The sequence below is a fragment of the Camelus ferus genome, chromosome 20 (genome assembly GCF_009834535.1).
Source record: "Camelus ferus isolate YT-003-E chromosome 20, BCGSAC_Cfer_1.0, whole genome shotgun sequence".
Taxonomy (NCBI): domain Eukaryota; kingdom Metazoa; phylum Chordata; class Mammalia; order Artiodactyla; family Camelidae; genus Camelus; species Camelus ferus.
The window spans coordinates 28,493,394-28,520,875 of NC_045715.1; the positions used below are offsets into that span (position 1 = coordinate 28,493,394).

Here is a 27,482-nt window from a genome sequence, read left to right on the forward strand (position 1 = left end):
AGGCTCAGAGATAAAATGACTTACTCAAAGTCAAAAGGCGAGTTAGATATAGTGTTGCGGAAAAATGTGTTTCAGCACTCAGAGAGTTGGAGAACTCAAGTTTATTATGCCAACGGGCCCACATAAGTTAACACTTCAAACTCTGGACCCCCATCTGTAAGTTTACACAGGCCTTTTATAGGCTGCCAGTTTTACACTTTGCAACATCATATGCAAATAAAGTACAACAGAAGTTGACCAACCAGGAACAAGCTTTGTAGAAATAGACAAATCAGGAGTGAGCTCCATGCAAATAAAGTACTACAAATGGACCAATCAGAAGTTAGGGAAGTGGACCAATCAGAAGTGAGAGTAATAACCAATCAGGAGTGAAGGAAAGTGAGCTCAGGGAACCAATAGAATTCTAGGTGTAAGTTAGTCGCTTTAGAGGCAAAAAGTGAGATAGAGCCTCTGGACCAGGGAACCGGAAGGTGCTAAGAGGAGAGCAGCGGCCCTGCCTAGGGGTCCTGCCAGTCTTTTTATGGGGCTTCCCGCCTCAGTAGCTGAACCAATAACCATCTCCAATACCCTAGTTCAGTGCCTCTTCCACCCCTGCAGGGGGCTGATGCGGACTCTGGAATATCTAGTTCTACTTAAGTCTTCTTGGATGCGAAGAATCGAGATTCCCCACCTCCCCACCCTCCTGCAAGAAAAGGAGTTTGTTTTTTAAGACACGTGTGGCCTGAACTGCTCTTGCAAATGGGAAAGTGGGCTCAAAACAGCGTTAGGGACTGGATGCCCTTTCCATTCCTAAGGCCAAACGCGGTCTCTTTATTGATGGGCTTTCTCTGCTTGCAGATACTTTCTGCTCCTTCAGAATTCTGCCTTGCACATGGCCACTGCTCAGTCTTTGGCTCACCAGGCTTCTCCTTTCATACTCTTAAATGTGGAAATTGGATTTGGTCCCCTTGTTTTTCAGGGCTAAATCATGTCACATGTCACCAAATGGACTATGGGCTCAATAGCTTGGGCTCAGGTGTCAGCCCTGGTCTAATTAGCTGGGGGCAAGGTGAGAGTCATTGTGGAGGGGAGCAAGCATGGGTTTTGCCAACAGGGGGGCTATGGACAGGGCCCTTTGCTATGCTGTGTGGGCAAGGGAGGTTCTGAAGCTTGGCCCGTCCATTATGGGTCTCCTCCCAATGACCTAAACTTTCAAACCTCTGACCTAGTGTAAATGAGCAGGAGATTGACAGATTCTAGACAGCTGATGCAAGTCCACCTTGCTTTATACCCAGAAAAAAATGCAAGTGTGTGCATCAGATATTTCTAAGCTAAATCATATTTTGATTGCACCACTGTTCAGGGAAAAGGCCCTTTTCCCTTGATTGTGATGTTTTCTTGGTTATACACTTATCTCCAAACTCATCAAGTTGTATACAATAAATATGTATAGCTTTTTATGTGTCAATCATATCTTAATAAAATGTTTGGGAAAAGGAAAGAAATGGGAAGGCTGCCAAAATAAAATTATATAAGCAGAGGAAGTAAAGACCTCAGACGGCCCCAAGCGAGATCTGTGTTATATACAAGGATACGTGTGTTGGAAAGCAAAGCACACATGTGTGGCTGCTTGGCCTTTAAGACTCATACAGGAATATCTAACACTTCCCTTGGAGGGGTTGGCAGGGAGAGCACTTTTCAAAAGATTATCCCTCATATAAAGAAATAATTATCCCTTTGCTCTTTGATACAGGGTTATCTGAGATCCAAAGATCACTGTGGTTCACTTAGGAATGTATTATTCAATTTCTTGACATGCCTTCCTATGTTTTGCTTATGTCAACATTGAAGGTCAGCCTCATCCCACAGCTGAGAAAGGCAGACTTGGGAGTCCATGGAATTCACAATTGACTTTAGCTAAACTCAAAAGAGGTTTTATTTATACACACACAGAAAAGCATACCTGGAAGATTAGAGAGATAATTAATTTAACAAAAAGTTGCTGAGCACCTATTATAAATTGCTGTGAATATGTGGGTGATGGTGAGGTGGTTCAGAATATTAATAAAGCATGACTTCTGCTCCTCCCAGTGGTGGAACCAGATCAGTTCCCAGGGCCCTGTATGTTTTCTCTAAGTATTAATTCCTTGACAGGAAGGAATGATGTCATAGCCATCTTTATACACTGAACTCCCCCATGTATAATACAGTGTGGAGAAGTGCCCGTGCTGGGCTGCACCCAAGAAAGAAAGAGCCCAGAGTCAGTGACAGAGACATCAGTGGCTTAAAGGCTGGGGGAAGCTTACTGTCTGAAGCAAGGTCCTGGAGCGGCTCCTGATGGTGAGCAGTGGGCATGACCTGGTGGCCGTCTTTGCTCCCGTGGGTGGGGGTTGGGGTGGAGACTGCTACTTATAGGGAGAATTGACGTGAGGTTGGCTCATTTGTTACCAAGGAAACCAGCAGAGGGGCACACTCCTCACCCCTTTGATAAGAATGATCACCAGCTGGGGCCTGGGGCAAGCACGTAGGAAGGTCAGTCATGTGAGTAGGTTTAGGTGAAGCAGGCACTGGTGGGGAAAGGATGTACAGAGTACAAGAGAACGGACATCTTGAGTGGCCTGACCATACAGCCTGGTACCTGAGTACTGACTGAAAGAATCTAACAGTTAAGAAAAAGTCTTCACATTGGACACCTGAGTCCCAGAGGCAGAATTTACATTTACAGCATTGGCTAACTGCACACTGTTTGTAGAAAGAATAGCTATTTTATTTGGTACAGGACTAACATTGACTGCAAAAATTAAGAGTAAAAAAACCCCAAAGAAGCTAGATCAAGGTCCTGAATGGGTTTGCCCACTTGGCCAAATTCTATCTGAAATCCAGAATCTCAGATTTCTCCTAAAGTCTGTGGTTGACCATTAAAACAGTAAACACACTTTTTGGACTTCGGAAATCCAGATTAGCAATATAAAGCCGGATGGACTGGATTTTGTTGGGGAGTTCACTGTCAGATGCCTGTGTGTAATACTGAGCTCCCCTAAATTGCAATGTGAGTCCCACGGTTTAGAAACCATCAACCCTTCAAGTGGCTCCGCTGCTTGAGAAGCAGGAATGTTCATCCAGGCCTCTGGGGTGGGGTTGGGTGGGGACCCTTTGATGAGCATTAAATCTGATCAGCACATGTCTAAACCCGGCCTACAGAAACCAACTAATGGTAAATGAGCAATGAGACATCATTTCAGTGGCTAGAAAGAAGGAATGTTTAAGTCAAATGAAACTTACAAAGATAACATTTTATTTTCAGAGCAGCTGATGCAATACTGAGTCAGGTTTTCACAAATAAATATGACAGTGTCTATTTGGTTACATCTCTGATGAATGTCTATCTATAAGAAGTGTAATAACTTTCTGAGAAGGCTAATGACTGGAACCTTTTTAAGTAAAATTCTTTCTTTCTTGAAAAAAAAAGTACTGTCATTAAAATAAAAAAGCTTATCACTCAGGGGGAAAACCAACCTAGAATGCCCCAGTTGTTTTTGTTTTTAAGGAATGCACCTTTTTAGGACAAGTCTATAAAACATCTTTATTTATTTGTTACATATGATGTTTAAATATAACTTTGCTTTCAAGCTTCAAACTTTTTTTAAACCCCTGGTAAAATAAGACTTTTGGTTTACCTTAACAAAAACTGACCTAGGAAGAAACATTTTTAGCAAAATGTGTTATAAAATTCACTAGAAAATACTGTCCTCTTTTTGCCAAAATGTTACATAAAATCCTTATTAAAAATACACACGTTACAAAATAAAAAATTATGAATATGCTATACATAGTGCTTTTGATATGGACCAATGGACCTGCATTCCGGGGAAAACACAGTGAAACACAGTAGATATTATGACGTCAACTTAAAATAGTGCAAACTGGAATAAATTACATCCTAAAATGGGAAGGCATGCAAGTTATTTCCTGTGAATAGAACACAACGAAGCCAGGACAGGAAGCAATCACAACCACTATTTAAAAATGTTTTCGTTTTTATTACATTAATTTTTTTCAAAAATACTTTTCTTTACAATAGAACTCCTAGAAAATATTTACAACCTTCCTCTAATAAAATAGAACAGCAGTTAAATATATTTGAAAATAAGATGGGTTTTTCCATAAAATATATGTTAACTTTTTATATACAACTTTCTCAAAGAGGTCTAAACTCACTAATGAAAAACTATCTCATAGTAAACAATAACCGTGTTGAAGACAGAAACCATTGGGCAGGAAAGTTCTTCGGGGTGGGAGGAACGGAGGGGGGTTACAACACAACACATACATGCAGGCAGAATCATTTCAGAAAAAAAACAAGTGCAATATTTTACTATGAAGTCAATTCTTTAAGTTGTTATTGTGAAGAAATACTAATTCAGAAAAGTGAACTGTCTCGTCGAGGAGGAGTTCTTTGGTTATTTCAAGTCAAAAATGCTTACGCGATACTGCATGGAGAATCAAAATTAAATTGTGCATTTATATTTTTGCCTTGGCAACTCAGTTTATTTTTAATGTTTTAAACTGGAATGGCTGGACAAGTCTTCAGATGGAACGAATACGTTTGCTTTATAAACATTTTTCTGGGTGTTTGCTCCTTTGATGGATAAGCTTTCATAGACCCTATAGCAGAACCATTCCAGAATCACTCAGACACCCACCAGCGGAGGGAAATAGTCACTGGGACAGATGGGATCAGCCGATATTACAGTTGGAATGGTTCTGGAATAGTTCTGCCATAAAGCAGATGCCCTGCCAAGGCAGTTCAGAACTCAAAACACAGGCTAGAATAACTTGTCTGAAACGGCAGCAAATGAAAAACTCTTTTTTTTTTTCCTTAAAAAAAAAACCAAGATAAAGGAAATCTTCAAGACTTCTTTTCTGAAAACAGAATGATGGAAATGAAAACAACCTTTGTATTTATCTTCTTGTCCATGGCTTTCCTGAGATTCAGAGGACGCTGCCTGTGTAGGGCCACCGTGGGGCGTGAGTGTGCACTAAACGCTTTTGCAGAGACACCTGAAAGGATGCTTGGGTCCTATCCTCTTGCTTCTGCTAACATCCTCTCTAACATCAAGCTATTCATGTGCCAGCAAAGTGCAGGCAGGATTGCCATGCCTACACGAGCTGGGGCATCAGCCTCCCTGGGGTGGGGGAAAGCCCGAAAGCCCCCTGCTCTGGAAGTCATCAGCCAGAAGCGTCAGCTCTGTGTTGGGGCTGCATCCCGGCCTGAAGGTGCGCACCCATTGCCCTAACAGTGGCTATGGAGCAGTCTGATTCAGCTCAAAAGCCTGAGCTAAATGCCATTTTGGAAGGATTATAGATTTATTACCTTCAAGTACAAACAGCAACCCTGCTGGCAGGGACAGGAGGAGGCAGAGTTCTACAGCTTGGAGAATTCTAAAAGTGCTTTGGTAAATGACTGTAATGAATACATTCATTGTTGAATGCAAACATGGTAGCTACAGTGGTATCTGAAACCATTTCTGTTGGCCTTTAATGCTGATTTCCCTTGTACTTGCCATCAGATTTGTTAGAAAACCCTTTTCCTCAAGAGTTAGTATCAAGGTAAACTTCGGTCTGGCTTAAGTGAATGATGGCAAAATCCCAGCGAATGAGGTTTCACAGTACGTCCAAGTGGCACAAAGTAATTTCGGAACTCCACTGACTATTAACAGTGTGGCAAAAAAGAATCGGAACTTCTGATCTAGTTTTTGGGCTAAAGGGGACATCCTGGCGTTCCAGGTACTTCCAATTGGTGCCCCTCGACCATCCTCCCTGAAAAGAGCCCTGGCAACTTAATAGTTGGGGTTATTTTCCTCCAGATGGATTTCCAGCTAGCTCAGGTTGAAACACGCCTCTGTCAACCCACGAATTAAGAGTCAACCAGTCCCCAGGGCAGGTGGAGGAGGACGAATCTGGTCTATGAACCAGTTTCTTAGTAAATCACTGCCAGGGAGTCAAAGCATGAAATGCTACAGTACTCAGTTTTTAGAAACAGGCCAAGTGACAGGCAATGCAGGAAGGAAAATTATTTTCACATTGGGTCAACTCTTCAAATGACATGTGTGCTAGAAGAAAGCCATGGAATATGAGGGCTGGCTTTGCTCACTGGGAAGCTGCTTCCTAGCGTGGTCTCCTGGCAAAGACGCCAAGTTCACTGCAAACTGCGGAATGAGGTCAGAACAAAAATGACTCTTGTTGGGGAAGGATGGCTCAAGACACCAGCACGAAGAAGGTAGCCTGCTTTTTACACACACACGCACACACATACACACACATACACTCTCTCTCTCACTGCAAGCTTTGGGATAAAAGGCAACCAGGATGGTTCACATGTGAAAGCAAAAGAACATGAATGTCAGGTTCCTTCCTGGACAGGAATGAGTTCATGGGAATGTAGCCCGGATGAAACACCTCTTAAAATAGAATTGTGTCAATTATTTATTCCCCCCAACCACCCACAGAAACAATTTTTTTTAAATAAAAGGAAAAGAATTTTTTTTCTAAACCTGAAAAAAATGACTGTTTAAAACAGGTAGTTTAAAATGGTTACAAAACGAGCAGGCAGTCCAGGTTTCCTGATGAATGAAGACGGAGGCGTGGGTTCTCACTGCTTCCCAGCGACACGCAGGGCTTTAGAGTTCCGTGTCACCCTGAAGCAAAACTGAATCTTGATCATCCAAGAGGAGACCGGTGTCCACAACCTCGGCCTCTTCCATGACGCCTCCTAGCTGCTGCACGACCTCATCATCGAGGATGTCCACGTCCTTGATGGGTTTGATCAGACTCAGCTGGTCCAGGGGCAGCAGCCCCGGCGGCCCCACCGGCCCCGTAGTTCTCTCGATCGTGGCTGCCATTTCAGCCGCAAAAGCCGCCTTCTGAGCCTTCTGTCTCTGCTGTTCCTCCTGCTGCCTGTGTGTTTTCATGTGCGCATTTCGGCTTTTGATCTTGAAGAAGACTCTAAAAATGAAGAAAAAGAAGCATGTATACTTAGAAGATGTGAGTTCTTGGAGATGCGGGCGTCCTATTGGGAATAGCGGGTGTGTAGTCTGTTGTCCAGTTTTGGGTAGCTCTGCCCCCAGCTCCTTAGCCCCTAGGACCACCTCCCCACTGACCTGCGCCCCTCTTCTCTCCTTTCTCCAAGCATTACAAGGAAAGGAGGTGGCGACAGGGACACATGATGTATTGGGCTTTTCTCAAAGCACTCCTGTCCATCTGTGGTCCGGGCACATGCCTTTTCTCCTCCGTATCTTCCCCCTTTCTCTCTCCATCACTAACCAAGCTCTCTCGACCAAACTGAGAATCCCTGAAATGTGCTACCAAGCTCTGTTGGTTCCTATCATAAAACAACCCATCATCTGCTTCTGGCCGCCTGTCCCTGTTCTTTCAGTCCAAATTCTAGATCTGCCTGTACACACTCAGTAAAGCTCCTCTTTCCTCCACCCTCTCCGATTGGACTGTCAATCCCTCCACTTCAGCACAAGTGCTCAAGATCACTAGTAATGGTTTGGTCAAATCCACCCTCCTGTTTTGTCTTCATGTACCTGACTTCTGAGCTGCACTCTTCACTCTTCACCCCAGATCCCTTCCTGTTGGCCATGATACATAATTTCCTACTGTTTGCTTTTGAATGAAATAGTGGTTCTCAGCCGGGGTGATCCTGCCTCCCAGGGAATATCTGGCAACGACGGGAGACATTTTTGACGGCCACACCAGGGTGGTGGTGGTGGCACTTCTGGCATCAGGTGGGTAGATGCCAGGCACGTTGCTAAGCCTCCTGCAGTACAGAGGGCAGGCCCTCTTCCCCAGACAAGGAATCATCAGACCTAGAATGTAAGTGCCGAGGATGAGAAGCCCTGGGACAAGGGGTCTGCCAACGACAGTCAGTGGGCCAAATCCAGCCTGTTGTTGTAAATAAAATGTTCCTGGAACAGAGTCATGTCTGTATGTTCCCGTATCGTCTATGGCTGCTACAGAGCTGAGTAGTTGTGACAGAGACAGAATGACCTGCAAAGCCTAAAATATTTCAATCTGGACCTTCTTCAGAGAAACTCTGTCCAGATGTGAGACTGCCTGATTTTGGAGAGGGAGGGTGGCATAAATATTCATTCTTGAGCTCATAAAGGGAAAAAAAACCTGATTTCTAAGACCCACGTCTTAGAACAGAGTTGATGAGTTGCCATTGGACATATTTAAAACTGTTTATTGTAATGAATATAATTCCAGCAGCTAAAAGAAGCATTCTGTAAACACTTGCCTAATGTTATTCCTAATCAGGAATACCATAGAAAATACTTCCATTTTCCATAAAATCTTAACTGGTGTTATGGTAGAAAAAGGTCCCAGACAACATAAAAATAAGACAAGAAAAACATTTAATGGATGTCACTGAAAGACAACCAGAGAGCTTGAAATACTTATTTTTGGTTGTTAAAATGTCCTTTGTCTCCACCTGATGGAATAAGCAGTTGTAGCCTATGTGAGGGGACTGAGTGGAAGGTGCCAGTTCCTCTCAGAAGGAGCTGGTGAGACCCTGTGCCCTCAATCGTCCCTCCTAGGGCAAGTAGGTGGGAGTCAGCCTGAGGAGGTTTCATTATTTCAAGTAAATAAGCCTGATGATCAGTCTGGGGACTCGCTTATTCCTTGGTGACATGAAGATGGTATCAAGTCCTGGCAATTGATTAGCGATGTCTGCCCTCAGTGTAGGAATGAGCAGTACTGGTACAAAAGCCATCTCTGCTCCAGAAATTCCTGATTAAGTGTTTTAGAGTCATTCTCAAGTCACTCAGCAGGGATGCACAGAGAGCAACATGAATGCAGGTTTGGGTGTGAAGGGAAGAAGTGGGAATCAGAGTCCCATCCACCATTTCTAGAAAAGAGTAAAGTTTTGTTACTAGAGATTTGCTCTCTGATGATGTTCATCCTTATTAAACTTTAAGACATCAGAATGACCACATTCTTAGTCAGAGACAAGGTCTACCCACCATGAGGCACCACGTAGACCCAAGAATGGTATGAGGAAAAATCTGGAGAGTCTAGGTTCTTTTTCTATCTGGAGAACCTTAGACCTTCTTGGCTCAGCCCCTACAGAGCCATCATTCATCACACACTTCGATTCAGCCCCTGGTCCATTTCTACCTACTTGCCGCACTCCTTGCAGGGGAAGATGGTGGTGGGGTCTGTCTCGCCACTGGTGGTGCTGTGAGAGGGTGAGCTTTTCACCGAGCAGTACCCGCTCTGGGCACTGCCAGGCTTCTGCTTCCCAGAAGGGACAGCACCTCGAGCTTTGGTCACCTGGTTGGTGCCACCATGGATGCGGGCATGGCCGTTCAGTGCCTGTCGGGAGCTGAACACCTGGGGAAGAAAGGGAGTGACATGACATCTACAGTCCTGAAAAGGAAATTAGGGTTATTAGTTACTCATTGGTAGAACACGTGATACTTCCAACATTGTCTAATGACAAGGTACAGTGGTTTCACATAAGCAAACTCTGGCAAATGGCACAGAAAACAGACACCCGCTACCACAACCATAAATGCTGTGCTAATTAAAAAAGCCCATTGTTTTTATAACCTGAGGCTGGGGGCTCCACCCAGCACCTCCATCTCACCATTGGGCCATTTCCCCTCTGTACACCTGATTTTTTTTCATCTGTAAAATGAGGGGGTTTGGGCTAGCTTTAAAACTCTTTTTCAGCCAGAAACTACCTCCCGCCTCTTTTTTCTTTTCCTTTCCTTTATTTCTTCACTTAAAAAAAAAAAGTATCAAGTCTCGCTCAAAAGCTCCAAGCTAAAAGCAGAGGAGGTCTGGCTGAAAGATCCAGCACCCAGAACTGAACTCAGCTCTTTCTTCCCCACAGGAAGCCCTAGACCCCAAGAGACACAGCTTGAAAGACACTCACTGGCTGCTCTGATACAGTCTATATTTTATGCCTAAGCCCCCGTCAGTACCACAGTGTTGAAGCAACATTCTTACCCCCAAATTTTACTGCAGTTTGATAAAAAGGGGAATGACCCAGTCTTTTGAAGCTTGCCATCAAGCCCGTTTTCCCAGCCTCAGGATTCTGACATTTTGGGATGGATGCCGCTTTGTTGTGGGGCTGTCCTGGGCATCACAGGATGCTTAGTGGCATCTCTGGCCCCTATGCACCAGATGCCAGCAGCACCTCCCAGATGTGACAAACATGTTTCTGGACGTTGCCAACTGTTCGTGGGGAAAAAAATCATTCCCAGTTGAGACCCACTGCTGTAAAGGGATGCAATCCACACCCCTGAATTCCAAGAGCCCTAACTTCCAGATTGTTAAATGCATCAGCTCAGGGCAGTATCCACGGGGCTGTCCAGCCACAGATGGTTGCTCTGTGTTAAGTTCATGAGTTCTGTTTAGAGTTTTGCAGGACAAAAAAATTTTTTTTTCTCTGATTTAGCAGGCAAAACCTCTATGGTTAGGCAAGGAATAAAATCAATATGCTTTTCCCCTTGTTTTTTAAAGTCATGAAAAAATACCCGTCTTGCTGAGTATTTCTGATTGGGTAAAGTAAAAGATGCTTTCCCACTCTGTAAAGAATTTACTAGAACACCCAAACTATGAAATGAAGAAGTATCCAATTTCTAAACAAATTTGCCAAGAATACTGTCATTTAAAGTCACATCTTAATCATCCCTGAACGGAAGTGCTCTATACCATATGGCAATGAGGGAATGAAGCGTCCAGGTCATTAAACATCAAAGACAGAAACAAGCTAGCAATTTCTTATGTTCTCCTCAAAGCTAATGCAAAATGCATGTATCATTTAAAATTTTTTTTTCATTTTTTTCTTAAATGTAAATCAAGTGAATTTCTGCTTTAGGATCTAAATATTTTAAAGACGGTTGCTTTCTTAATCTAAGTGACAAGACACCACAAGCAGCATTCAACACACAGTATTATCCTATATGACATGACATACAAGCAAAGATAAGCACTAACTTCTGGAATACAGGGCTTCTTGTGAAAGGAGTAACATTCTAATTTTTCACGTAACACTTCTAGAACTTGCTTGCACAGGTGTGCCCAGCTTTAAGAAAACTGTTTTGGGAAAAGCCCCACAATTCAGATGAGTGGGGGACCAGTGGCGGACCAAAGCTAACAATTAAAAAATGTATATCCTTTAAAATACACAAGGAGCCCTAGATTAGGCCAATACGTCCTTCGGTGCTAAGAACGATCAAACGGTGACTTGGTTTTATTTTAGCTAAATAATGCTTCTACCGTACTTGAAAATACTACGTTAAGTAATTACAGACACCCTTTTAGCCTGTTTACATGATTAATTTGCTTAGTAAATCTTTTTGTTTCCCCCAAAGAGCACAAAGATAAAACTTTAGCTAAATCTTTGTAATTATGCCATAAAAAGAGATTGTTTCTCAGCGGGCTCTCTCACTGAATTTAATACGTTTCCAGGGCAGGACTGGGATGACACACAGCCCAGAGGAGTGGGGGGCACCAAGAAACATAAAGTTAAGTTCTGGAGGCCGAGGCTCACTGCAGAGCCTCAATCACATGCTTCCTGAGGGCGGGATGGACTTGTGTCCTCAGAGCACATGACACAGATCACACACTCCAGAAATACCTACAGGCCAAATGAATAAGTGAATGGATGGAAGAAAGAAAGCCATGTTAATGTGGACTTCCTCTGCCAAACCTTCACGGCCAGAAGTGCGCCCTTTGTAAATGCATCATCTCTTAAAGCCAGGCACAGCTGGACCTGCGGTTTTCACTAGCCCCAGGACCCCTGGAGGATGCAGAGACACTTACAGCCCCGCAGTTAGGCATCTCACAGATGAAGGAGCCTGAGGGCTGGCCCAGGGCCTGCAGAGGTGGCCCCTCTGCAGCAGCCAGGACCGGGCCTGGTGGAGGCTCCGGGGACTTCAGCAATTCAGTCTCCTCTTCTCTTGTGGACTTCCTGTCTTCTTCCGGGTCCTCCTCCTCCTCCTCTACCTCTTCTTCTTCTTCACTCGTCTGGGGTTAAGGCAATAAAAGCAAAAGAGGGAAAGTCCCCAAATGGCATTTGTAGTGATGAACAGAACCCACAAGCCAGGAGAGGAGAGAGGGGCTGGACGCTGGATCAACTTTTCTGCGTCACGCGTGGCTGACTGAGGCCTCTGGGGAGGGATACAGTCTCTACAAGGCTGGTCACCGGACACTTGGAATTCTGAGGTCCAGGGAGTTCCCTCGACCCACCCTGGGTCCTCTCATCACTTACATAAAAATATGCTAAGACAGGGAGGAGAGATTTCTGTCTGGAGAGTTTCTCCCTCTCGTTCGAGACCAGCAGACCTTGACACTGACTCAAACCCAGGCAGGCTGCCCCACCTGTAGTGGCTCTGTCTGCCCAGAGCAGGGAGGAGGCTTCTCAAGCAGTCATGATACTGTGGAACCCCTTCTGGACAGAGAATGAAGATCTGTCGTGGTCTGTTTTTATAGGGCCTTATGACACTTCCACACTAGATGGCCAAGCCATCGATTTGACCTGTGGAAGGCACGTGACACACAGCGTTCTGATGTGCTCCTGGTCTGTTATCGTCAGGAAACAGAATCAAAGAGTGAACCACACTGACTTGGAAAGGGAGAGTAAATGGAAGGAGATATCCTGTTTTATTTTCCACATGCCTTTTTTTTCCCTTTTGGTCTCTGACCATGGGTTGTTGTAGAAATGCCCTCCAGAGGCATTCTATGAAAAAGAACAAGAAAAATATTTTCTGTGAATAATTATCCTCTCTGCTACTGTGTCCCCTCCCTCTATTTCAGAGTAACAACGAGGAAGGCGGAGAATTAAGCAGAAAGTCCTGACCTTCCTCAAGGTTAATAAGACAGTTAATGGAGAAGCCTGGAGGAGGTACCCCAGGCGGGTCTGGATGGAGGGCAGGGACCTAGGAGACCCTTTCATTTTATTTATTTATTTATCGATTTTTTGGGGGGGGAGGGAAATTGGTTTATTTATTTATTAATGGAGGCACTGGGGATTCAACCCAGGACCTCGTGCATGATAAGCACACATTCTACCACTGAGCTATACCCTCCCCCTTTTTATTGAACTACCTTACTCTGTAATCTCGCCTCTCCGCAGTGCAGTGAAGGATGCTTGCTCCTCTGGGCCTACAAAGGACTGAGGACCAGGGAAAGGGAATTCTATGTTACATCAATCTCATTTCAGCTTCTGTTTTACAGCCCTTTATGGTGTACAAAGTGCTTTCGCGTTTGCTGTGTCACTGAATAGGCTGTAAACAGCCGTCCTATTCTACAAACTAGGAAATAAAAGGGATTCCGGCTGTCTCCATGCCTGATGGGTCATTTGTCTCTGCCAGACTCTCCACATACCCACTGCTTAAAGCATGTGGGCTCCAGTTTGGTTTACTCCAGACAGTGATATAACTCTAAGTGAGCCTATGATTCTTAGAACCTAGAAGCGAGGATTTCCAAGAACAAAGATTTCTGAGAGCAGCACTATCCTGGAATCCAGAAAGCACAAGTTTTTCCTTTTCAGTTTGGATTTGGAGTGAAAGAGAAAGATAATTCCAGGAAACATGGACATTTAGTGTTGCCCCCACTGTTTGAGTATTCTCCCTATCCAATATGGTATAGATGCATATGTGGAATGATGTATTAATAGGGTCTACTTAAGAAGTAGTCCCAGTTTCTAGTGGGTCAATTAGGATTAATCAGTAATAATTACCATTGCTGAAAAGTGTCAATGACTACAGATCTAGGCTTAATACATTTTACAAAGCGATTTATGGTATAAGCTTATAGGTCTCTTACTAGTATAGAACATACAGGTTGATTTCACTTAACTGGCCTTTTCCCCATATGAATCCATCATCTTCCAGTCTCAAAGAACTTCAGGGAAAACCATGTTACGTCACACTCCAAGGGTTCACTCCATTCCTTTACAGAACTGGAACTTCGTGGTCTCAAGTATCAGGTTATTAAGCAGACCATGGCCTACAGCTTGCCATTTAAAGTAAATTACATGGGAACTTTAAATGACAACCACACTTGTTTCACTGTGGTGGTTATCATTATAATTTTCTCACCATGCCATTATCTGGCTTAAAAGCTCTTAGAAGAAAAGTTCCATATAGCCATTAAATTGCACATTAAATTATACTGTTCTGTGATTATATATGCCTCAGGAATTTAGACAGGTTTTACCGCAAACTGGCAATCTCCACATGTTCACCAAATGATTTATCCTCAAGCCAACTGGCTCACCAGTGTGACTAAGAGAGGCAAAGGCAGGAGAACAAAAACCCTAGCGTGTAGGACTCTGTGTCAACAAGCTGGCCATTTTATGACATCCTGGGAAATGAAACATTTGGTAATATTCCAAAATTGGTAGAAGGTGGGCAAATACAGGGCAGGAAGGTGGTTCTTTATCTCACAAGGCGCTCAAAACCTGGAGAGTCCATACAAGAGTTTCTTGAGGAGGAGATGATTTTTATTTCTCAGGCCTGCAAATGGCATTTGTATTATGAGAAGTTTACAAGTTAAAATACAAATGCTCAACACCTCAAATTTATTCAAGGACACAAACGTGAGTGTTACAGTCATGAATGAACGACAATGCAATGATAACATACTGAGGGCCTGCTATGAATCCAGTCCCCTTTTCCAGTTCTCAAAAAGCCCTGTACAAATTCTTATTTTTTAAAACAAATGAGAAATTGGCCAGAGAACTAATTTTTCCCAAGATCACTGAGCTGGTAAAGAAGTTGAACTGAGATTTAAAACCTGTACTGTCTGATTCTAAAACCTCAGCCTTCACTCCCTGGCCACACGTGCACATCTGTCCATCTGGACATGGCTTAGGCTTTCCGCTCAAACAGAGCTCTGAAACCTCTCCAAACCGATGGAACCAGCTGCCGGTACAGATCAAAGGGAAGGAGGATGTTTCCCACGCCTCTCGTCAATGGATCATGCTGTAGGTAACTTAGGTGCTGGGACCACAGGGCAGCTGGTGGTTTGGAGACCTGACTGCTGTCTTCCAAAGTCAGTTAACTGCCTCAGTTGGTTTCTTGAATTGTGCTGAATTTTGGTCACAGCCAGACCCACAGACGCCCTGATTGGGAGCACGAGGCTGGGCAGGGGACAGGAAGGTGTGGTCAGTGCACTTTCCTCCCGCCTCCTTGGCCCCTTCTGCCTGCAGGGGTGGAAGGGCCTGTGATGGTCTCAGACCAGAAGTCAAATCACCCACTGGGTGAGCAACTGTGCTCTGCTGAGCTTCTAGCTCCTAAAGGGCCGTCATTCCTCACCCTCCTTCTTTTCCCCTCTTCCCCGAAAAGTCCCTGAGCTACTTAACCATGTTGGGGGAATACATCACCTGTCCCTTTAATAAAATACTGCGAGAAGTAGAAAACAAGCTTATGGTTACCAAAGAGGGAAGGGGAGGGAGGGATAAATTAGGAGTTTGGTATTAACAGGTATACACTACTATATATGAAACAGATAAACAATAAGGACCTACTGTATAGCACAGGGGACTATATTTAATATCTTGTAATAACCTATAATGAAAAAGAATATGAAAAAGAATCTATCTATCTATCTATCTATTATCTATCTGTATAACTGAATCACTATGCTCTACACCTGAAACTGATAGTGTAAATCAATTATGCTTTGATAAAAAAAAATTAAAATACTGAGCACACATGGTCAGGAGAGCTACCTAGGTGTCCAAAGCAGGCCCGGAGGACAAAGAGCAGGACTCCCTCCTAGGACTGTGCCTTCTGCACCCTCCCCGGTCCTTGCACCGTCCCAGTTTCTCATCTTTCTTGGCAAACTATCACCAGAAGGTTGATCGTGCCTTCACAGTGTCCGAAAGGGAGCTGTGAACTACCACGCTGGCCTTAGATCAAGATTTTCTTGTTTTCCAGGGGGCCTGAGTCATTTCTGTGCATAGTTTTTTGTTCTCCCTAAGTTCATAGGTCACAAGGTGTGGATGCACCTGACCCAGCCTAACACTGGCTCTTGGCAAATAAGCCCAAGAAGGTGTGGTGCCTGGGGCGCCGTCTTAACCTTTCCTCCTCAGTCTGAGGCTACACGCTGGCTTGGGCCTTTCCACCCACTTGCAAAGGACTGCCAGCCCAAGATGGCGCCTCTGCCTCTGAAAGTCCCACCTTCCTTAGCAGCCCTCCTCTGCTCAGAGTGCCCTGCTTCACCCAGTCTCCTCCAGTGAGTTCACAGAGGGACTGATTGGTGCCACGACCCAGGGTGACTCCCACCTGGGAAAAATGTTCACTCATTTATTCAACACACATTTACTGAGTGCTGATATTAGGCCAGGCACTGTCCTGGGCACTTGGTAACACCGAAACTGAAGAGCTGTCAATTTGCCTTAGGACTCCATATCCTCTGATTCTGCTCTCTTCCAAAATGTGCCTCCGACAGAACCCAGAATTGTCAAGAATTGAAAGGGACTTTTCAAATCATCTAAACTATTGGCCCCATTTTATAGGTCAGGAAGCTTAGAGGCCAGGTACTAGGTCTCCCAGGCCAAGATTCTTTCTTTTTTCTTTGGGGTGGGGGAGGGGGGGCACAGCAGGTAACTAGGTTTATCTATTTTTATTTATTTTTTAACACAGGTACTGGGGATTGAACCCAGGACCTCATGCATGCTAAGCATGCACTTGACCACTGAACTACACCACCCCCTTCCCAGGCCAGGATTCTTTGTGCTTCCTTGTTTACTGTCTACCCTACTCACTCAGAAGGCAATGCTCTGAGTGACCCTGGGCAAGCCCCTTCCCCTCTCTGCCTGTGGAATGGTGGAGCTGGATGAGAGACAGTCCCTAAGGCCATATCTAAGACTTTCTGTTCCTCACCTTGTACTGCTTTTAAACACTCCTGTGGGTCGTGGTAAACTTTGTGTATGCCGTATCTTCCCAAGTATAATATATGCTCCTGGGGCAGGGGAAGGTTGGGCAGAGGCCGGTTAGTGTCCCTCATTACCCAGAGCACTACAGACATAGTGGGAACTGAATTGCTTTCAGTTGATTGAACCAGAAGAGGCCACACTGCTTTTTTAAACATTAGACCACAGATGATAAAAAGGCTATTTAGATACGACATCACTAATTAAGCCAGTCAAATAAAAGTCCTGGTCACAGGAAATCCTGAATATAGGATACTGTCATCTCTGTTGAGAAAAATGACACCACCATTCTATTCCACAGATGTGTATTTTTTTGATATCTGGGTCCAAATATAAATTTATATATGTGTGTATGGCTAGGATCAACTGAGTTAGGAACCTGAGCTTTGAAGCATTAATGAGTCCCAAGTGTTCTGATACTTCTCTGAAAGAATTTGTATTTGATTGCTCTTAAGTATTACACAAAGGAATCAGGCTCAGACAACACACTCACCAGCCCTTTGACAATGGCTAAGTTACCTAGGCTCTGTGTTTCCATTTCCTAAAATGAGTCCATATGCATAAAGTGCCTCTTATAATGCCTGAAACACATGATGTGCTATGTAGTGGCTGTGAAAGAAATTAACCCACTTTTGTGCTAAAAACTCAGTTGAGGCAAAACTGGGAATGAAAGTATAATTATAAATATTCACGATACTCATGAATTCCAAACACTTTCCCTGATGGTTGCAGACTGGAATTTAGTAATCTGTTGTAAATCTTGCAATTTTTACACACACGCGCACGCGCACACACACACACACACAGAGTAGATGTTTTCTACAACATGTGAGAAGGTGATTTCCCTTGGCTTTGGCTGCAGAGAAGAGGGTTAACCACAAGGACAAAAGAGGTAGCAATTTCCAAAGCCACACACAAGGGGTTTAGAGAGGATTCGGCCTCCTGATGTCTTTAGTAGGTTCTTCACCTTAATATGCAGACAACTTTGGACTGTTTCCTAAGGAAGGAAATCAGCGTCAGGGAGAAATGGTGATGTGAGGACCAGAATAATGTACACGCCACGAGCCAGTTCCTCAGTTAATGGGGAGCTCCTGGCTCCCTCTAGAGGTCAAAGCTGCACCTTGCACATGCCTCGTGGAAGCTGTGTAAAACCCGAGGGCCCCATGGTCTCTCTACGGCATGTTACGTTCTCTGGTCAGAAGCATCTGTAACATGGAAGGATCAGGAAGGGATATCCCAGGGTGTCAGGGCGCCTGCATATAAACCAGCCGCGTCAAGACTGGGACCACCATGGTTTAACTCCCCTGGCTCCTACCCTCCTTGGAATGCAAACCAGTCCTCACCTCCTTAACTGATCACTGGGCTACGGGTCAAACACGAAGCTGCCTCCCCTCTGCCTGGTTATCCCAGGAAGTCAAGGCCGGAATCCACTCACCGTGGCTGCCTGGTAGCAAAGCCCAGCCAAACACAAGCCACTTGTAACTGGGGTGTGGGGTGAGGGTGGGGCCCGCATGAGCAGCACCTGCGTTTTCACTCACCACGCAGTCGTCGATGATTTCTGCCAGGCGTGTCCGGTGTTTCCGCCCCAACCGCATGATTTTTTTCCATGTGTAGTAGTATTCCACGCACTGAGCCACCGTCTTGGACTTCACCTGCCGGGAAAGCCATCTCAAGATCAGCTCTAGCACTGGGCAGCATGCAGAGCAGCAAGCTTTCATGAAATGTTAATTTTATAATAGGTAGTAGGTTTACACAGTTTAAGAAAAACATATACATCCTGAAAAAATCTCCTTCCCACACCTGTTCTCCATTCATCCATCCATCCATCCATCCATCCATCCATTCACTCCCCACCCTCGCAACAGAACTAGCCCCTTTTGTTCACATCTTGGGTAGCATTCCAGAATTCCTTTACACATATACCAACAACCATGAAAATATATTCCTCGCCCCAGTCTGCCTCACAAAAGGTAGCACTCCATGTACTGTTTTGCACCTTGATTTTTTTCACAAGATAGTTTGGAGATTTTTTTCCACATCCACCCACAGAGAGCTCATTCCCTTTTTCAACCCATAAAGCAGCTTGCTTTTTCAAGTACTTGAATGCATTTATCTCTCTGACCTGTTTACCTTCAAAATCTATTTATGAAAAATGTTCCTCAGTCATCAAACAGGAGTATAAGGCAAACATTATGAAGACAAGAGCTTGGTTTTTGCAGAAAATAAGCTTTGGCCTGTTCTCCCCTCAAAGGGGCAAAGGTAAATGTGTTTTAAAGAGGAAAAAAATTCCCTTGTTTAGTTCATAGTTCTCTAAGCTCAGAGTGGGGATAGATAATGTGAGTTTTCTGGAAGCAGATAAAAAGGCTATCTGTCCTCATGGGAGTGGGAACACAGCCACCTGCATGGTGACCGGAGAAGATGGGCACCTCCAGAAGTCTGGTCTCCACAAAGCTGCCCCTTCACAGCCACCTGAAAGTTTGAGTTTCTGCGCCAGAATCACCTGGGGAGTGAGGTTAGTGTCCCAGAGAATTTTTGTTTAAAATTCTGCGTCGCCTGGCGAGCGTAACACCTGAATCTATCATCAGTCAACAAGGTGCAGGGCCTTTAAGGAATGAGGCCTTGGACAGGCCAATCCCGGGGAAGGTGACTCAAGACAGATGGGAGCATGGGGAGCATGGGAGCGGCTGGGACACGGAGCAGCAAAGAGCACGGTGTCCTCCAAGGCCAGGAAGGGCAGGCAGATCTGGGGATGGAGGCAAGCTGGAGAAAAAGTGAACCTATTCCGATTTCCTCCTCCTGGATTAAGGACAGGAGACATGAACCTGGGACAATACTGACGACCGGCTCAGAGCCAGGGGCAGCTGTCCCCTGCAACCCTGTTCTCTGTGCACCTGAACATCTTAACGACCTTGATATCTCAGTGTGGCTCCCTCACTCATGGGTTTGCTCAAACACTCTGAATCACTGTAACTTTTAGCCTAAACCACCTCTCAGGCAATTAAGGCCTATGAAGTTTATCACGTGCTGGATAAAGTGCCGTTTCATCTTTGTAAAACAGTTCTATTCTGCTGTGAAGTGCTGCAGACAGAACATATTATTTTTACTATTACTGTCCTGAGCAGAGGCCAGCACCAGACATCCTGCCGCCAGAGTGGGGAGGGCACATACCCTCCCTGCTCCAATCTACCCCCGCGCGCCAAATTCTGTCAGACACATGATAGATCTGTCAAATACACATGAAATAAATTTTATAAATTGCAAACCAGAGGTCCCAGGTCTATTTATCCTGATAGAATGCATAAGTTACGCATTTTTATTAGGGTAAAAACACCCCACCCCTGCCACTGCCACATCTAAATAACCTCTGTCCTCCTCCCCCGACACCCCTGACACTGGGGCCGTGCCACCCACAACAAATACCATCCTTTACCAGCAAGGGATGGAAGACATTCTTTTTGTGAGAGTGTTAAACCAGTAACCAAATATTTCCCTCTATCTTTAAGTGTACAACTTCCCAAATTCAGTTTCAAGTGAGTAATGGGAAAGAGCATGCTTACCATCTTCTGTACAAAAATAAAGTCTTTGCTGTAAGTGGCTAGTGCTTTGTTAAACAGTTTTCTTTCTAGGGAGGTCCACTTGTCTGAACCTACAACAAAACACAAACTTCATCAAAAATAGCTCTGTTCTCCCCACTTCTAATTGTTGGTTCACTTAAGCTACAAAATACAACTGTTCAGCAGCAAGTGATATAATCCAGATCACACTCCTGTTTGAACAAAAAGTCAGTGTCATGTCATGGTTCGCAGCCCTGACACGTGGGTTCAAATCTCAGCTGCAGCCTTGACCTTGGCAAGTTGCTGAACCTAAGACTCAGTTTTGTTACTTCCATATGGGAATAATTCTAACTGTCTCCAACTCTTAGGAATTTTGTCAGGGTTAAAGAGGAGGACGCATAAAAAGTGTCTAGCTTAGTAACTGGCAAATCGTGACTGCTCAACAGACTTTAGCTGCAGTTTTTATATAATTACAACAAGGGCAAGTGCTCTCACGGCAGGTGTTCCACACAATGTGGTGGATTCAACAGCCTCCACCTGCAAGATGCTCACAACCTGATGGGGAGGAAAACCACTGCATTCAAGGTAATGACTGCAGGGGTGAAGGGAGGGGTCGGGTGCCAGTGGGGCACAAAGGAGGAAAATCACACTCAGGTTAAGGCTTACAGGTAGAGAAAACACCTGAGCACAGTTTAAAAAGACACCAAAGCAAGTTAGGCAAGAAGGAGATGGAAGAGAATTCTGGGGAGAGAAAGCAGTGTGTGCAAAGTCAGAGGCAAGCAGTGAGAGGACACATTTCATTCATTCATTCATTCATTCATTCATCCATTCAGCAGATATTTAGTAGGTGTTTATGACATGCAAAACACTAGGAAAGGAAAAGCTAATACTTATAGGTGCTTACTGTGTGGTATGGCAGGTTCTAAGCACTTGAAAGCTATTAGTCATTTGGTTCTACCAACAACCCTGTAAGATGGGTATTACTGCTACCCACTTTACAGATGAGGGAATGAAGGTGCTCAAGGGAGAAGAAATAATCAAGCATGGCTCAGCTGTAGGGTTCCAGTGGAGGAAAAGCAAATGAGGCTGGGAGGTGAGTGGGACCAGTTCCTGACAGATCCGCAGACCAGTGAGGAAGAGGCTGGGCGGGTGCATTTGCCTCGCTGGCTAAACTCGATATTCATGTCAAAGCAGGATATGCAGACAACCATAGAGGATGGTGCTGGCCTGTCTCCAAGGGGAGTCCTATTTCTGGAGGCTGCAGGGAAGGCTCAGTCACCCTGGCTGCTTTGGAGAAAACTCTGCCTCGTTCTGATTTTTTGAATTCTCCGTATCTCCGATTCTTTGGATGGTACATGGCTGGGGCTTTCACAAGCCTCCACCTTTCAGAGCTCTAATCCTCGGAACTATAGTATTTTTCCTCCCAACCAGAACAAGCCCAAGATTTCCATTTTGCTATGGTTGACTGATGGGGCTGAAGTACAGGAAACCTGAATTGCTTTTTCTGTCAGAAGTTCAGCCCATATCAATCAGGTAGAAACCACCCCCGGCAGGGAGGCAGGAGGCAGGGACCCCAGGATCCCTGAGAAAATACGTGACTCAGTAATGTCAACTCGGATTTCTGAAATAAACACCTTGTCTGTGTGACTCCCTGATGGGTCCTTAAGCCAAGAGCTCTGGCTCCAGATGCGGATACACTCTCCACAGCTGGGCTGGTTCAAGTCCCTAAAAAACCAGGGCCACCACCGGATTTCTTTGGTTTGCAAGTTTCTCGCTTTACTTCTAGAAGGAAGCAGCTTTCTGATTAATCTCTGGCACAAGGAAGCATCTTCCACAGGTTCTGGAGACCAGGATATCTCTGGCTGTGCGAACCGTTGCAATGGGGTGGGGGGGCCTGGAGAAGCTTTGCTAGAGTGGATGTGAGCAGAGGCGGTCGGTGGGATGTGGGGCTCTGGAGCTGTTCCATCACCATTCCTCAAATTCTGTCCAACATTCAAGGGCTTGGGGTCCCAGTTCCCATATGTTCCCCTTGCCCAGGGGCAGAGACAGAAAGAGAAAGACGTAAAGTATTAACCAACAATTTAACTGAAGGACCAAAGAGGAGCCATGGTTCCTTTTAGGTATCTATCAAAACAGCAAAGAGAGTTCAGGGAGGTAATGGTGTAAGAGGACCGTGATGGGGACATGTCACACAAGCTGAGCTCCTGGACAGGCTTGTCAAGAGGCTGATGTGCTGCTCTGTTGTGGGTCCAGTCTGTGCATCTCAGATAGGCAATCAGGGGACACATGGCTGATGAATACCCCCAACTAGATCAATGAGAAGCCTTTCCGCCCTCAGCCAGACGGTACGCTTCCTGAGTTAGAGTGCAGCTCAAAGACCCTGTGAGACACTCACGGGGCCAGGCAGCCCTTGCAGGCTAGCACCCAGCCCTACGCTGAGTGCAGCTTCTTCCACCCCACACCAGGCTCGTCACGTGACTACTGCCCAAATGAAAGAGTTACGTTTCCAGGTCCGTCTACTTATGAGAAGTCTGTCCCTTCATGTCCTCAGATGGCTTGCCTGCTAGAATCTCACAGAAGGTGCAGCAACTTCCTGGACCACCTATTATGGGAACCCTCAAGCCTCATGGGGGAAGGAGGCCTTCTCCTTGCTGGTTTCTGGGGCTGCGGCTGTGTGACAGGGTCTTCAGTCTTCCCCATCCCAGAGTGCTCGTTCCACCCTGCCAGTCCTGGGTTGGAAGTGGGAGGCGCCCTCTGGCCTTCCTGTTTGTGCTGCCCCCCGGCGAGGGCTGGGGCAGGGAGTGTGTACTCAAGAGTCAAAGATGGCTCTTGGACGTAGTCTTTGGTCGGCGCATTAGTGCGAAGGACCGTGCTGTGTGCGTGTGTCCATCAAACAAGGGTGTCCAAGATGGGAGAGGCAGAGGCAGGGCCAGACCGGCAAATCTGCTCTCACACTCCTCTGGAGCGGGCTCTCTCTTCACTGCATCCTGATTACGGCATCGCCCACGGGGCTGAGAATCCACTCCTGGGCTCCTGTGTTGGATTCCCAGGCCCAAGCCTGGTACATAGAAATCACACCCGAATGTGCTCACCTCAAATAATAATGTTACTATGCTGTGATAAACAGGGGCGACTTTGATCAGAGGCCATAGGTTACAACCTGGTTCTGCCACATCCTCCTTCTGTGGCCCCTGCAAGTTTACTCCTCTGGGTCTCAGTCTCCTCTTTCATGACGTGGGGATTGTGAGAGTCACCCTGTGACGGACAGCGTCTGGTCCTAAGCAGGTGCATAGTGAACACTTTTGATATGGCCCCTTGGAGAGCAGATCCCAAATCAGCCTGTGGCCATGGGAGGCACGCTGTTAGATGATGTACGTGATGTGTGTGTCAGCCGCACTGGTGAAGACCACCGGTCCCTGCCAGTGTTCCCTGTTGCGTGTTGTACACACCCACAGCCTTACTCCGGGCCACTCGTAACTTGCACGGTCTTCTACACCCTGCCCCAAAATCCTTCTGCAATCTGGTCAAGGGAAGACTCAGGTCTCTCCTCCTGGAGTCTGTCTGGCAGGAGCGCTTTCCTCATTCTTGGACAAGTTTTCTAAGCCAGCCCTTCTTGGATTCTACGTCTTGGACATAGCCCAGGATAAAATGCAAAACCGAGGCAGGGGGCTGCCTCTAGTCCTTGCCTGGCCTCCCTCTCTGAGATCCCTGCTGTCCACTCAGCACGTTCCCAGTGGCAGCGGCTGACGTCCCCAGGCACTCATTCGTTCTCCCTGGGGATCCCTGGCTAGTAGGCTATTATCAGCAGGGGTCCCTAACAAGACGATTACGGCTAATTACAAAGAGCCTAATTAACTGGAGGAAACTGGTGCTGAACAGTATCCAGAGGAAAAAATGTTCTGAGCTTTGGTTGCTGGGAAACAGGCTCTGGATGGTGGTGAAATCTGGGGCGATCTACAGTGAGTGCAGGCAATTAACAAGAGACATGGAGGGGTGAGAGAATGTTTGGGCACCGTATCTTTTAAAGGTGGCCTTTCTGTCTTCCTTTCAAGCTTTTAAAAACTGTTACTGATGCTGCTGTTACAGCAGTTTCAAAGAAAGACATGTTCATAGTAGAAAAGGGAGGACTTGTTTTTATACCAGATCTTCATTTCTGTGAAAGGCTTCCCGCGGTGGGTGAAGGTTGAGCAAGTTTTCAGGGGTGCAGGTGAACCAGGTGACACCAGAGTTCCTTCTGGAGGCAAAAGGAAGGGAGGCCTCGCTCTGAATCCAGAACCTGAGCTTGTCCACTAACCTTCTTCTCTACAAGTGCGGTGTCGGGCAAGCAGCAGAGTAAGGAGTAACTTACTTCCCGCCCTTCAGGGGATCACTATCCAGCTAGAGACATAGGCTAAGAATGCCTGCAAGATGACATCACAGCTGTGTTTCTTGGAAAGTACTCTCTTGAGAGTGTCATTCTGTCTCCTCACCAAACCGGGGCAGATTCCAAGACAGAGTCCAGGCCTCTCCCAGCCGAATGGGTATTTCCTCCAGGTCTCGCCCGTCTCCGGAGTCAGGTCAGGGTTCGGGACCCAGTGAGTGCTTGGCTGTGGTAGGGACCCAGAGTAACCCCTGCTGAACCCTTGCCAAGACTCCCCGGGCCAGTGCTGACACCCCTCCTCTCCTCCACACCCATCTGCAGGAATGACCAGTCCAACAGAAAAACCAAGAATGCTGGGAGCCCTCTAACCACACTGGCGTCCTCCTCACCCTGACTCCCCAGCTCAAGCCTTCCCCACCCAGTACAAACAACAGCTGCCCTCACCCGAGTGGAGGGTGCAGAGAGATGGCTGGGCAGGGCACCCTGGTTTGGATTAGAGAGCACCAGAGCCACGGCAATGACACCTTCCTTGGGATCTTAACAGGGATCAGATCCTCTGGGCTTGTCAAGCAGCCCCAGATCTGGGCGAGCTGCCCACCCACACTGGTGTCTCTCCTGGGCCCCAGTTCTGGGCACTTTCAACTCTTCTTACTGAGTTGCTTGGGATGGGATGGGATGGGGCAGGGCAGGTCGGGAGTAAAGTTAGGGAAGTGGTTTCACAGGCCTCCCACCTGAACCCGTCTTTCTGCCTTCCCTCCAGGGCACAGACAGGCTGGGGAGGGCTGTTCTCTCTCTCTCGACATCTGGGAGCCTGGAGTGCAATTCCAGAGCCAGAGTCGGGCTGGAGTGACACTGGCCACAGCCACAGAGCTGGAAGCAAAGGAGATCCAGAAGATAGTGTCCTGGTGAGGCTGGACTTGAGCTGACAGGCAGTCCTACTGGGGAGCACCCAACAGGACCTGGCACAAAGGCCAAGGGAAGATGGGGCTGTGAGGATGGAATTCACTGACACCCGGAACCAAATCAGGGGGTGGGATGGTGAGAAGGGCTGGTAGCTGGGGCATGTGATGGGAGTAGACTCTGGCCTCCCCTGCGGCCTGGAAGGGAACTTCCATGGGGATGGAGTCAGGTCAGACTTCAAAGACTTGTGACCTTTTTGCTCATACTTCTAGAAGATTCTCTGTGGCTCAGTCTATGATTGCTTCCTGGAGAAGACAAACCACTGGCAGATCTAGGTGAACACCTTTGCTTGGCCAGCAGGATGCCTTCACACCTCACAGCTCCACCTCCCCAGGGTCACAATGATTCAGGAAGCAACAAGAGTGCCTCCCATCCTGCCTGTGGGGGAAGGGGACAGGGATGGGCAAAGAATTCGCTAGGAACCCCCAACTCCAAAAGATGGATTAATTTTAGAAAAGTTTAGGGCCTTCTAGTTTCAAAGTTTTTCATATGATTTTAGTGTTTTTGTTTTGTTTTGTTTTGTTTGTTCGGGGCCGGGCTGGTTTCCAGTCCGTAGCTTTCTAACCCATTTTGTCATGACACACACAAGAAAACAGCAGTACTTGCTTGGCACACTGGGAAGAACTGGAGGGGATCTGGGTCCTGGACAAGGTAGCTCACAGCTGGCGCTGACCAGCCCAGAGGCGCCGGCCACCCCAGTTGCCCCAGGGGCCTAGGGCAGCCACGGCAGATGGTTGGGAAGTCTCACCCACTAAGCAAAGAAGCTTGACACAGGCTTCAAGAGGCTGGACAGCCTGTCAGGGTTTAATGGGCAGCAGATGACACTGGGAATTAAGAGAGGATTGAACTATTTCCATGGCAGATTAGAGAGGACTCCCACATCTTCCACCCACAGTCGGGGCAGACACCAAGCAGGAAATGATGGAGACAATATTAAGAAACTGGCTCCTTGAGGCCACGGGTGAAGCGATGTATTTCCTATCCCGTGTGTCCATTTCGTGCCTGCCTAGTTCCAGCAGCGGCCCGTGTCCTGAGAGCGATCCCCAGGGAGGCCTCTGGGCATGCTGTGCTCAGATGAGAGGTTTCTGAGGTCTATCCACCTGGGGACGACAGGCAGGAGGGCCGACTCACAAGAGCAGCACATTCCTTGAGGCAGACGGTGGTGGGGACAGGGAGCCCCCAGAGGACGCTGATATCTGCAGAATAGCCACATCTGGCTGCCTGGACCAAGGACTGGAAAAGGTCTAACTAGATCCCCAAGGCCACTAAAGTACTTAGCACCAACTTCTGCAAGGTCTGCCCCCAGCACCAAAGATACCTTTAAATGAAGAACAACCAAGGGGCATTGGAGGATCCAGCCCTCCCTGAAGTAGAGAACCCAGGCAGTCCATGGAGACCCTCAAAATGGACAGGTCTAACGGTTAATGGGAAAAAATTGTTGACTTCCACTCCACTTGTGACCTCAGGCTCCCCAGCCTGTTTCCTTCTCTCTTCATGACTCTCTCCACACTCAGCTCTCCAAGGTGTTTCCTCCTTCCCTCTTACTGATGCCATCGTCAGCCTACCCACTCCTAAGACACACTCATACATATGTGTACATGTGTACATATATCCATGTGTATGTGACACACATGTGCACGTGTATGTGTGCATGTATATGTGCATGTAC

At 46.4% G+C, this 27,482-nt stretch overlaps 1 protein-coding gene and 1 non-coding gene across 2 annotated transcripts in view; both read right to left on the bottom strand.

Moving 5' to 3' along the window:
* Nucleotides 1-3,251: 3,251 nt before the first annotated feature.
* TRERF1 (transcriptional regulating factor 1) overlaps nucleotides 3,252-27,482 on the bottom strand; it is a 194,240-nt gene continuing 170,009 nt past the window's right edge. The window contains 5 exon segments of the mRNA XM_032463084.1: nucleotides 3,252-6,984; nucleotides 9,167-9,378; nucleotides 11,821-12,024; nucleotides 18,478-18,591; nucleotides 20,497-20,585. Of these exon segments, the coding sequence (XP_032318975.1) occupies nucleotides 6,660-6,984; nucleotides 9,167-9,378; nucleotides 11,821-12,024; nucleotides 18,478-18,591; nucleotides 20,497-20,585 (944 nt within the window). The 3' untranslated portion in view covers nucleotides 3,252-6,659.
* TRNAD-AUC lies at nucleotides 13,014-13,085 on the bottom strand. Its single transcript has one exon. It is a non-coding gene; the product is annotated as a tRNA-Asp (tRNA).